The sequence below is a fragment of the Nicotiana tabacum genome, chromosome 2 (genome assembly GCF_000715075.1).
Source record: "Nicotiana tabacum cultivar K326 chromosome 2, ASM71507v2, whole genome shotgun sequence".
NCBI lineage: Eukaryota > Viridiplantae > Streptophyta > Magnoliopsida > Solanales > Solanaceae > Nicotiana > Nicotiana tabacum.
Window position 1 is genome coordinate 94,215,296 of NC_134081.1, and position 13,338 is coordinate 94,228,633.

General features: G+C 33.3%; 1 protein-coding gene across 2 annotated transcripts; it reads right to left on the reverse strand.

Annotated features, from left to right (window-relative positions):
- Positions 1 to 6,581: 6,581 nt before the first annotated feature.
- On the reverse strand, positions 6,582 to 13,338 carry LOC107762017 (replication protein A 70 kDa DNA-binding subunit D-like). 2 transcript variants are annotated; one of them, XM_075236299.1, is made up of 9 exons: positions 11,153 to 13,338; positions 8,926 to 10,714; positions 8,567 to 8,840; positions 8,388 to 8,475; positions 8,086 to 8,207; positions 7,528 to 7,987; positions 7,164 to 7,458; positions 7,028 to 7,080; positions 6,582 to 6,927 (listed from the first exon to the last, which is right to left on the reverse strand). In XM_075236299.1, exons 2-6 carry the CDS (start codon positions 9,067 to 9,069, stop codon positions 7,737 to 7,739), a joined length of 879 nt encoding a protein of 292 aa, XP_075092400.1. In that variant the 5' UTR covers positions 9,070 to 10,714; positions 11,153 to 13,338; the 3' UTR covers positions 6,582 to 6,927; positions 7,028 to 7,080; positions 7,164 to 7,458; positions 7,528 to 7,736. The 2 variants fall into 2 exon arrangements, with proteins under 2 accessions (XP_075092400.1, XP_075092396.1); XM_075236295.1 differs by having other exon boundaries at positions 8,926 to 13,338.

Consider the following 13,338-nt stretch of genomic DNA (forward strand, 5'->3'; position numbering starts at 1 on the left):
ATCAAAAGTTGTCCGATCATTGAATTTCTTCGGAAAATGCTTCGTGCACTTTCCTTGCCTCATACATGGGCAATGTGGATTCAGTTCTCCGCAAGGTCCATGCATCATAAAGTTCTTAACAGCATTATAACCGTTAGGATCAACTTTCAAATCAGGTATTTCTGCTGCTATTATTCTATCAATATGATTTGCGGAGGGGCTTTTTCATGTGGGATGCAGGAATAGCAATATATGCGCATGAGGTAAACCTCTTTTATGAAACTCAATTGTATATAAACCTGTAAATGGATAGTATAAGGTTATGGTTAGGATGCAGGTAGAAAAGATATGCAATAGACATTCTTTTGCCAACATATGCAGACGCTATACTATGCAATTATTCTATGTTTTTCAGTATTAAAAGTTCACGTGGATTAAGATTGAGATTCAATCTGCTATGATAAAAAGGATTTGGTGATAAGAATAAAAACTGTTGTCTGTGCATTTGTGCTAGAAAAAAAGTAATCTCAACAAATGTATGATACGTCAAGGATTCTTATCTGAACATTGGCAGGACATTTAGTGGCTCTTGACAATTACTCCATTGCCAATCCTGGTTAATGGTGGGCTTATAGCTTAGGATGGTATATGAATATATACTCTAAATAATCTATTCTCTTCTGTTATTAAGTCCTATAATTATGTATTAGTGGTGAAATAATTTTTCATGCTTGGATTTGTAGCTAGGCTTGCTATTCAGACTGGGGTGGGGTAGTTGGTATCGTTGTGTGCTCGCCAACTCGATTAGGTACCTGCGAATATCATCGCTCCTAAAGAGTTATGTAACTTCCTTCTAACTTAGTAGTTATTCCTTGGTTCTTTTGCTTTCACTTGCCATCTATGTATTTTTTTTAAAGTTATCAAATATAAGTCTAATAGAACTTCTATACATGCATATAAATACATTTCATAATAGAATTTTCTAAAATCGTCTGATTCGATTTTGTGAAAATAGCATCATTAACAGTTTAAATATTTTTCTTGCTTAGTTTTTCAAGATCCTTTACTATCCCACATATGCACGCTGCATTATATTGTTACAAAAGTCGGATGAACACATTGATGTGAATGCCATGTATATTAAAATTATGTACGACTAAGTTGTTGGATTATGACGAACTTGTTAAAACATTTAGCCTTTAGGATATATAAACTAAGAAATTATAGTTTTCATAACAATGAGAATTACTAACATTAAAAAGACTTGTTACTAACTCTTCTTTCATGCATATTTATGATATTAGTAATGTGTGCATTATGTACTGAATGAGTTTACTTACATGCAATTATTTTTCCAAAAGGCTGCTTCTTTTTTAGATCTTGCATTAGCTGGAACAATTTTATTTGAAAAACTCTGCATATGATATCAACCCGGCTGTCATCGCTCTCTTGTCCAATTGCCATGTAACCATCCACGATGTACTGCTGCAATAGTCTACCAGCTTGTAGAAGAGTGTGCGCTTCGTTAAGTCTTTGTTGTATCCTGAAGCAGTAGAACTGTCTCATTGTCAACTGTTCTCTCGCGAAAGTTTTGTTGATTACATCTGTCAAAAGAATTCCAAGCCTATATCCATCTTCACCATATGGGTGTATTAATGGGTAAGTCATAGACATGAAACTTGGGTGTAAATCTGTGATTCTTTGAAGTCCGTTTTTCCGATGTTCTACTATAACATCTCGCTGGAAATTTTCATCAGTAAGATCACCAATTATTAATCCCGTAACTTCAGAAGTTGTGGGTATAATGTATTGTCGGCCATCTCTTGTCCTATCAGATAGGAGCCGTAGACGAAAAACAGATTCAGGATGTTGTTTATATCTATCCCTTGCCATTCGAAATGTTTTTGCCAAAATATTATGCTCGTCCGGCATTTCAGATAAGCCCTGAACAATTTTAGGATCAACTTCTTCATGGAGCAGACTATTCATTCTGTTATGTATCTCATTTTCAGTATCATATATATAGAGCTGGGCAAACTGTGGTTTTTTCCCACTTTCCGGCAACAGAGAGCCAATGTGATGATAATTTTGACCACTCATCCTGAAAACATATGGGCCCTTTGAACGATTGATGCTTCTGTCAACTCGGCCTCCCATAGATGTAAATGCGAACATAGAGTTATAAACTCTGATATTTTTTCGAAAACTGATACCAAGTTGTCCAGAATCTGTGCTTAAAAGATATTTGAGATAGGGCGGGGGTTGGCTCATTAACGGTAGTCTTACACGGCCTTCCATACAACAAAATGAGAATTTTGGCCGTGTTGTCTGTTTAGTTTTTTTTGTCCGTTCTTCATACCATAAAATGGCACCACAATATTAGCAGGTGTTTGTAGGAGGTCCAAAATTTCAACTTGTTGTATTATGACCTGCCAAATAGAAATTTCAATATCAATATGAATTGTCTTTCAAGTCTAATGTTATTGATATGTCTTGCAGATATATTAGGAGTTTGCGAGCTGTCTTTGAAGTCATTTAAGATTTGTATGTCAGTAGAAAGTGCAGAGAACCTCTAATGTTAAAGACCTCCATGTTATTGAGTATTGGATTGAAACAGGTCCGAAATGAGTGAAATGGATAATGAGGATTTATATAGCCACACCAGCAAGTCTTTTCGTGTACCAAGGACAATTTATATTGCAAAGAACACTGGACATTCAAACTGAAGCCCGTTGATTGCATTTTCTGCTAAGTTGAGCAACATGCAACATTTGTTCCAATTTGGTACTTTTGAAGTAGGATTTAGTTTATTTAAGCAGAAATTGTATAGAATTGTTTTCCCCTTTGTGTTTCCATATCAGGAGACTTACTGTTTTCTATAGTATTTTAGTATGATATCTTTGAACATGTTATGCACAGATAATAATGTGCCTTTTACCCTTTAACTCCTGCTTTTGTTATGTTTGAAAATTTCGTAACAAACAAAAAATATGTACCTGTATTGTACCCAATAATGTGTACCTGTATGTTGAAGATTGTTTTGTATAGTTCTACTGCTTTGAGAACACATATAAACCGATACTTCATTTGCTTCGTCTTTTGGTGTATGATGTCGCAGGATACATAGGTCTCCTGCAATGTATTTACAAATATTCTTTAGTATATAAAGTAAGATGCGAACTGCAAGAGATGTCGCTTCGCGAAAGCAAATATGCGTAGAATATTTAGATGTACAACAATACCACAATTTGGGATTCATGGTGAAAGGATCCAGATGGGATTAGATTATGTACAAACCAAAGAAGAGACATAATTTGTTCAATGGTGCTACTGGAATTGAAGCATCATAAGGTCCTGCTAATCTTATGAACACCACTATTCTAGTTTTCTATATTCACACATCAATTTAAGAGTATAAATAACCACTTAGGCATTATCGTTAAGAGAGATATCTTGATGAGTAACAACATACCATTTTGTTGAGTGAACATGTGTCTCCTTATGCAGTGTCGTAACTTCATCAATTTTGTGAATCGTTTCACAAATCGTAGTAGCAGGAGTATTTTCTTTTGTGGCTGATTGGCATATTTCTTTTGAATTAATACGACCTTCCGCTTCAATCTGGCATAATGATATCTGCGTTTTTTAATATCAACCAATTCATCATTCTTCTGGTTACATCGAACTGTTGTTGCATATCTCTTCAGTTTTATTTTAAGCATCCTCTCTTGTCGAGCTAAAACTGGTAGAAGCTGCCGCAGTAGTGTAATTTCCGGCTGAACATTCGTTGAAACATTAATTTTTTTAACAATAGCAGATACCAATTCCATTAAACCTGTTATAAAGTATTGAAAAAATTGAATATATTAAAATTTGAAATGTTTGGTGAAGTCAGATATTAAAAACAAATAGGTCACAAAGATGGTTATGGGATGTGCAAATCAAATTATTCAGTGCAAAAAAACACAATGGAATATTGACAATAAGGACTATGTAGCATGTAATCTTGAACAATTTGTAATTGCTATTATTAACAGGTAAAATATGATATTTCCGGAAAATTAATTGCATTTGTGGCGTTGATATATTCAATGCAAACAGATTCTCAAGAGTATGCCAAGGCAAAATGATAAATAAGGATTATACCCAGTTTATACTTGAGCAAATCCAAACAATTCTTTCTTTGTAAATAGTCAAAGTAATAAAATCTAAGAAGAGACGAAGAAATGACTGGCTGCTTAACAAAAGAAAGAAAGAAACACCTTGCATAAAATTAAAAATTGTAATCACATAAATGTATTTCAAATAGAACAAAAATAAAAATTTCGATGAAGAAATGACTGACTGCCTAACAAAAGAAAGGAAGAAACACCTTGCGTAAAGATAAAAATTTTGATCACATAAATGTATTTCAAATAAAACAAAAATGAAAATTTCGGAAGCCAACGTAAAGTAAAACACACTAAGCATATGATGTTAACAAAAGTGAAGTGTTCTTCTTTATGTTTTCTGAAATACTAATTCAACTTTTCCTTCTTTGCTGCTGTCCTTTTTCAATTTTTAGCAGGAAAAAATGAATTGATGTTTGAATGGTTAGCGAATTAGGAAGAGATGGCTATCATGAGTTTGAACCAAAGTAGAAGGAGGATATCGAGTTTGTCTCGCAAAATAATTGAGGGAAAAGGAAATGTGAAGAATATAATAGGAGACAACCATTGGGGAATCGGTGGAAAGATAAAAGTAAGTGTGAAGTGTATAAAATAGGAGATAGCCGTTATTGATTTTCTGCAAGAAAGTAACTGCCAGGGAGAAGTTGTGTGATGTTTCTCTGAATCACCATCTACTGTTGTATATAATATTTGGGTGTTTCATAAATATTTAATTAATATTAAATTTAATACTGTATTTATTTGGAACATAAAGGTTAGGTATTATCCAGCGAATACAAGTAAGAAGCAACCTTCGTGGGTTAGCGAAAAGGAGATGGTGTTAGAACTTCTGTTTGATAAGAGTGTGTTAAAACTTATGAAAATATGTGAATGAATGGCAGAGAACAATGGCAAATGGAAATGTAAACCAAAATATTTGAAATAAAACTCTTACTCACATGGTTTAGTTTCCAGCTTTTAAGCAAGTTAACATGATGTAATAAACCCAAGTTCATCAAAGTGATGCCCAAGTTTTTAAAAAAGAGATCACCAGACGGAAATCTTAACAGGGTAGACAGTAACTTAAGTTTCATATTGATCAAAAGATGTCTGCATCCTGCTAAAGAAAGAGATTTCAACATGTGTTGTTCTGTTTTTTCCATTTCTCTTTTGTCCTTTCTCAATTGGTGAAACAGTGGAAAGACGGTAAAGATAGGAATGGCAAAAGATATTTAGAAAATTTAAATCTTGAAAGTAAGGATTGTATATAACAACAGAAACTTGCCTGAAAAAAAATACGCTCTTGTTTCTTATGTCACTATTTATCTTTCTGCAATTAACAAAACGCTAAAAAAAATAAAATCTGCAATCAGTTTATTGTAAAAGTATGGAGCCGACATTTCGATAAACATTTCAATCAAATGAGTAGTGAAGTAAGAGTATACGGAAATGCTAGCATTGGCCAAATATGACCAAATTTATTTAGAAACCACTTTGCGCTTGGAAATACAAGAATTCATGAAAATAAAAAATAACAGCAAAAGTAGTGACATGATAGATGCAAGAAAATAAATTAGCGTTGTTGGTGAAACTACTACCTATATGAGTAAATGAAACTCAAAATGTTTGACGTAATTTTGTATTTATGTAACTTTCACTTAAAATGTTCCAACCAAAGCGGGAACATTTTTCTTCAAAGTATGCCAAACTGTGATACTGTCTACACATCATACTCTTCAGATTTTCTACAGAGAATCATATGCTTAGGAGAAAAAATGCCTTTCTCACCACGTTTAGACAAATAATCAGCAGTCACGAACAACATCTTGTGCAGATCAACTGTACCTTTTGGTGCAATCCCAAGAAAGGCAAGAATTGCTCAATAAAGTAAAAAATCCTATATTAGAAAATACATTGTTGTAGATTTTTGCTACTGAATGCGTTCAATTTGCTTCCTTCCAGAGAATAAGGAAAATAAGTCATTTGAATTGATAAGTGTTTTTTGTATCTAAAGGTATCTATGTCATGTTGATAACATACATAAAATTGCTGAATCAATGACTGTTGTACTTAAAACTCACATATATACTCTCTTTTTTTTGCGTCGAAGACATATTTAGTTCCTTTCATTCCATAGTAATAACCATATACATATGCTAGTAAAGTTTCCAAATCATTAGAAGTACAACTTTTAATATTCCATAGTTTTTACCTTACATTCAAGTTGTACGACAACAGGAATTAGAATAGGGGAAATTTGAAAAAGATACACATGAACAACGAAAGAGAAGGTGTGTTTCTTATTTTAGTACGCTTTGTTCTTGCTTTTTTATTGCAAGTTTTTTTCTCAGTGGTTATTTCATGATGTAAGGTTAGATTCTCATGCAGTTTTGTAATAACAACAATATGGGAAAAAAAGATCATATATTAAAAGTTAAATTCGAACAATGACATAACATGGAGACAATACTATTCTGAAACACGTTTACATCAATAAGTTAAGCAAAAAACAACTGCAACAATAGATCAATTTCTACATTAATACTGAAAAGCACAAAAGGATACAATAATTTTGCCTACTCTTAAACAACATCAAAAGTTCTAAAACCAACAAATAAACACTCTACTTTTTGCTTTTTTTGGTTGTTTGCTCGATAACTTCATCGTCATTTATGATTAGGTTTCTTCTCTTTCTAATCTTTCTTAATGAAGTTCTTCTCCCCCTACAGTTAACACCGTCATTGACATGTGGATCTTCTGGAGAGTCTTCAAAGTCCTCCAAAGAGACATTAGTAGATTCCTGAATAGTTTTCAGAAGAAATATAATTTACATATCTATTAAATATGCTAATTTCTTTTGTAGTTGAAAGTTTGCTAAATAAAACAGTAAAGAAATTTACCTTTCCTTCGACAAAACGTTTGTTTCAATGTTATACTCAACCTTCTTTTTCCCCTGCATAACAAACAAAAATAAAGCATACTTTCAATGTACATATACATCTGGATTACCATTTAAAATAATCTATATCACAATACCTTTTGTTCTTTCCTTGTTGTGTATTGCAATTCCAGATTCTCATCTGGAATGAACAACTTGGATACCGTATAATTTTCAAGCCCCTCTTTAAGATTGTAATTGTTTAATCGTAGCTTGAAAATAAATTCCTTGCCGCAAAGGCTTTGGATTTGTGGAGGTACATTATTGCTTTCCAATGACAGCCTATTGAACAACTTGTGGGCGGATGTATCAAGGAGCTTCTCCGCTACAGCATTAAATAGAACCAGAGTAGTCTTTCCAGTTTTGTCATTTACTTTGACGTGTATTTTGTACCTATGATTATACAATCAGTTAAAATAAACGACAGTATAATCAAATTTACATTGTTAGTTGCTTCCTTACTTCACCAAAGGAAACTTGCATTCTTTCGCACAAAAGTGACATGTATAGACACCATTTGAAGGTACAATCTTCTTCGAATACGAGTTGCATGAAATGTAGTACCAATCAAAATAATTATCTATTTCTGTAATGTTGCCCCTCACAGTAACAATGTATTTCTAGCATATAAAAAACTCTAATTAGTAGAAGCATCTTGAAGAATTGGAATTTTAATTACAAAGAAGTAGAAATAGGGAAATAACATGTATATCGGCGCTCCAGTCGGACTCCAACAACTCAGTAATGTTCATCCTGTTCATAAACATCTCTTCCTCAATGGGAATGTTATTGACATTAGAGCTCCCGATAGTTTGTACACCAAGAAATGTGGCACCAAACTTTTGAATCAAAGTTGTTATATAATCTATTTCTAGATTTACATATATTTTGCTTGCATATGTCGTGGCGAAAGTAACCTCACCTGTTAATAGCGAATGCAATTTTAAAACAAACTTTAATATAAATTCAGAATATCAATAATAAATTACATAGCAATGAACAGTAAACGGAAAAAATTACCACGGAATTGTTTAACTGCTGTAGAAGTAACTATGACAACGTATGGGCCAGAGTCGTTGTATAGAAATGGTTCGAACTTCTCTCCAAATTCTTCCCACAAAGTTATTTTTGATTTTGCAGAACTATACAGGGAAAAAGATGAAACAAAATTTAATTGAGTAACAATCCATATGATCCATCTAATATGTAATCTAAAGATATATGGATAAACAACTTGGATAACAAAATAAAAGTACACACAATAAATCTGGTTTTAGGAAGTTAACGAACTAAAGGAACTTAAAATAAGATAAGTGGCTTACTAATCAGTTATAACTTGGATGTCCCTTTTTTTCCACTTGCTTCCAACACTCTCCATGTCACCGATGGCAGCTAAACAACCAACCACATCTACAATATCAAATTGAAAGAAGTAGTCATTTCATAATTACATTGCTATTGCGGAAAATATAGCAGCAAACATTAATCGTAATCAGTATACCTGATAGCACGGTGTTATTGTTCAGCCTTGAGTCGATCATGTCGGGTTTTATAAACTGGAATCCATTTATAGGAATACTAACAATACCTTCTCGTAGTTCCTGGAGTGCAGTTGTCAGGAAGAAAGAAATTTTAAAAGTACTTGTCACTGGTCTATATACACCAGAAGCCTCACTAACTTTGAAGTTCTTAATAACATAGACTGATCCTTCACTGAGCAAATTCTTGTACTTATTTACTAAATTCTTGTTGATTGTAGCATGTATCAAAGTTTCCTGGTGGAGGAAAAACAGTTAGTGTTTTCAAAATTAATAATTACAAATGCATATTAATTAAAAAAGAGTAAGACACATGTACTACCTCTTCATCTATAAGGATCATGTCTGTACTCATTAGTTCTCTGTTTCTCTTGAAATTAATAGAATTCCATTTCCGGCAAACTCTAACCCTCACGGTCCAATCGTCTCTAGTACTATTCAATTCTGTAAGAAGAGAATACGCCATATTGTATATAACAGTTTTAGGATGAGTTTAAGAAGGATAGCAGAAATTGTTTAAGGACAATGGTGTGCGTGGCTTTTATATAAAGGATTCGGTTAACAAATTTAAACGATGGCAACGGTTAATTGGAAAGTTACAACCCTTTAGAAAAGCCACTATAACGGAGGCAGGTTTTGCACATGAGGATGAAGAGGGCATCGTTATGTCGTTTAACTTTCCGTATATGAATATATGAAGGAACCGTTTCATAGCGACAACCAAACGGATATAGTTGGGCTTTTTAAGACAAACGGATATTTGGGGCTCATTAGGCAATCTGGTTGGGCTTTTATTTATTAATTATTACAGATAGAGATAAGAGATTAGATACAAGAGATTAGAGATGTTGTGGGGTGTTAAATATAGTGAATTATAAGAATGAATGGTAAGATTTAAAAAAAATTGGAGATAAAAGATATATTCAATTGATGGTCATAGAGAGCTGTCATATCACATTGGCAATCCACTTTCCCATGTAATCTTTGAAGCTTCCGATGTAATATTTTTAATTGTAAATGAATCCTCGTTCCTTCACACCATTGTAAAAGTAAATATAAAAGTTTACAAAATCGTCATCTCACTGCAAAGAATTAAGTATATCATCCAACTATTCCCAATGAAAATATGGTATCAGTATTCCAACTCTTTTATAGTTGATTATAATTTGTATTTTTTATAGAAATAAATAGCAATAAACCACCGAAGGTAAGAAAGATAGGTTGTCCGTTGACAACTACATAATACCGAAAAGTTAGCCATCTACAGTTTTCTGGGAATCATGATAGAGATGGCACACGGGGAAGGTCGGTAGAAGTGAAAATCTTCATATGCTGGGGGTGGAGAGTTAAAATTGTACCTTTAATTATCAACTTCTTTTGCACTTCAATTTTTTCCCTTTATGTCAATCTTTCAGCATATGCGGAAAATGAGATCAAACAATCAATGGGTGTTGCATCAGAAATTTGTTGGTTAACGTTAATTTCTAGCGCTTAAAAATGATATAATAAATATATTCTAGTCATTCTTTGCATGAATTATCTAGTAAACTCCTATAAATATGTCAGGTATCAGTTCTAACTTGTTTAACTTTAAAATATTTAATCCGCAACCTCAAATATATGGAAACAGATTCAGGTGTACTTGTAACTGTGATAAACGTAATGTTAATTGTGGAAACCTATTGAAACAAATAAAATCCTACCTCAACAATATAATTATCTGCAACAATCTAATTCAAAATACATAAATGTAATAACATATGTAATATCTTTGTATATATAAATATATCCGGAGTCATTGTTGGATTCAAAAGTCACAAAGACAATAACATATAGAAAATTTTTACATACAGAAATATATTTGAACTCATTCTTTGCATGAATGATCTGGTAAAACTCCTTTATATATGTCAGCTCTCAGTTGTACTTGTTTATTTATAAAATATTCAATCCGCATTTGTGAGATTTCCCTATAACTCAAATATGTGAAAACTTCATATTCTTTAGCAGAACCTGTAATACAGAGGCACGAACAAAGTCTAAGCATGATAAGGAAAAGACTGGAACTTCCGCGGTGGACACTGAGGCCACAAATCTGAGCACTGAGCAGCCTGCACAAACAAAGATAAGGGCACGTCAATCACGACCGTCTAGGCCAAGAGAGATTCCGCTCCAAATTAGAGAGGGATCTTCGAAGCCACCACCGGCTAAGAAGTGGAAAGTAGCTGAGGTGAAGGGAAAGGGCAAGGCGAAAAAGGTTATCGAGTCAAAATCTGAACTTGACTCATTTAATGACGAGGAGACAGTGATTTCATTGCCCGAAAGTGAAGGGATGTCGAGTTCTCCGGTTGCTAAGGTCATGTAGGAAAAGAAGTTTGTGAGTGAAAATGCGTGGAACAAATGGAAGCTTATAAAGACTAAGCAAAATCAATCCAATAAGCACGGAAAAAACCATAAGTTTAATGCATATGTCGATCTTCAAGCACAGCACATTTGAATAGAGCAGGAAAAAGTCTTTAAAATATTGCCAAGGAAAAGCATATATTCACCTGATCATTTCAATTTACAACAATACCACAATTTGGGATTCATGGTTAAAGGATCCGGATGGGATTACAGTTGGTACAAACAAAAGATGAGAAAAAATTAGTTCGCAAGTGCTACTGGAATTGAAGAAGTATAAGGTTTTGCTAATCTTATGAACACCAGTATTATAGTTTTCTATATTCACACATCAATTTAAGAATATAAATAACCACTTTGGCATTATCCGTAAGAGAGATAGCTAATGAACACATCATAGAACAGGGTAAAAAATAATTAAAGGAAGAAAGATGGGATTTATTGTGGGGTTCACACATCAATTTAAGAGTATAAATAAATACTTCGGCATTATCCGTAAGAGAGATAGCTAACGAACATATCATAGAGCAGAGTAAAAAATAATCAAGGAAGAAAGATGGGATTTATTGTGGGGTGTAGAAAATAAGAGGAACAGTAGTCAACGTTTGGTTTAAATTAAGATGAAGAAGAAGAGGTGTGGCCTTTGAAGGAGTAAAGGGAGGGTGTGCCTTTTGATGGAAGACAAAGAACGCTTACATACGACAAAATGACAAGATATGAGAAAATTGGTAAAATAGATTTCCTGATAGGTCTAATATTGCTAGAACTAAAAGTATTTTTCGGATCATTAGGCTTCAACTGTTGTGTTAAATGCATATGTCGATCTTAAAGCTGAACACAAAAGAGTAGAGCATGAAAAAATCAAGTTTTTTTTATTGCACAACTGTCATTAGTTGTGTGAGACCTCTTTTTATCTCACATATATCTTGCACATTTGGATCCACAAAATTCTGGGACTACAAAGTTGTGAGACAAAAAAGAGGCTTGCACAAAATTAAAATTTTCATTGGCAATGGAAGAAAGGTCTCTTTCTGGTAGGACAATTGGCTGGGCCATTCACCTCTCAGGGAATAAGTTTCCAGTACTCTTTATTACTTGCAAAGGATATTTATCTCACAGTTGCATGCAACAGGAAAGGTAATTCTTGGAGTATCATATTCAAAAGGAATTTAAATGACTGGGAACTGGATAGAATTTGAGAGTTTTATATCATCCTCTCCTCACTCCAAGGTTACAGTAATAGAGAAGATTAAATGATATGGAAAAGGAAGGGAAATGTCATCTACACAGTAAGATGATACTACTCTATATCCTAAAGATGCTAACTAACCTACTCATGGACATGGAAACAAATCTGGAACTCTAAGGCACCTGTTAAATTGAGGTGTTTTATGTGGTTAGTAATTAAAAAAGCTTATCATCATTATCAGTAAGAGAGAGAGCTAACAAACACATCATAGAGCAGGGTAAAAATAATTAAAGGAAGAAAGATGGAATTTATTATGGGGTTCACACATCAATTTAAGAGTATAAATAAATACTTCGGTATTATCCGTAAGAGAGATAGCTAACGAACACATCATAGAGCAGAGTAAAAAATAATCAAGGAAGAAAGATGGGATTTATTGTGGGGTGTAGGAAATAAAAGGAACAATAGTCAACGTTTGGTTTAAATTAAGATGTAGAAGAAGAGGCGTGGCCTTTGAAGGAGTAAAGAGAGGGCGTGCCTTTTGATGGAAGACAAAGAACGCTTACATACGACAAAATGGCAAGAGATGAGAAAATCGGTAAAATAGATTTCCTGATAGGTCTAATATTGCTGGAACTAAAAGTATTTTTCGGATCATTACGCTTCAACTGTTGTGTTAAATGCATATGTTGATCTTAAAGCTGTACACAAAAGAGTAGAGCATGAAAAAATCAAGTTTTTAACAGCATAATTGAGGGAAAATCACATATTGTGAACCAGGTTTTGCATATGTCAAAAGAAAAGGAAACCAATAGAAAGGAAAAGATTTAATTCTACAGAAAGAAGGTAGGAAATCAATAATTGCTGGTTTAATGGAAGAATATCAGTTTCTATGTTTAATGCATATATTGCTTAAAGTAGAACATAAAAGTGTAAAGTAGAAATTCTAACAGAGAAGGAAGTTGAATGACTATCCAATAGTAATTTATACGGTTACGGTGAATATCTAATATAGTCTAAACATCATATTATCAATTTTTTTCAAATTTTATAGATTGTGTTTTCGAATGCGTGAGTTTTGAAGGAAGAAAAGTAACAGGAAGTTGAACTACTATGCAATACCAAAATCCAAGCCTATAATAA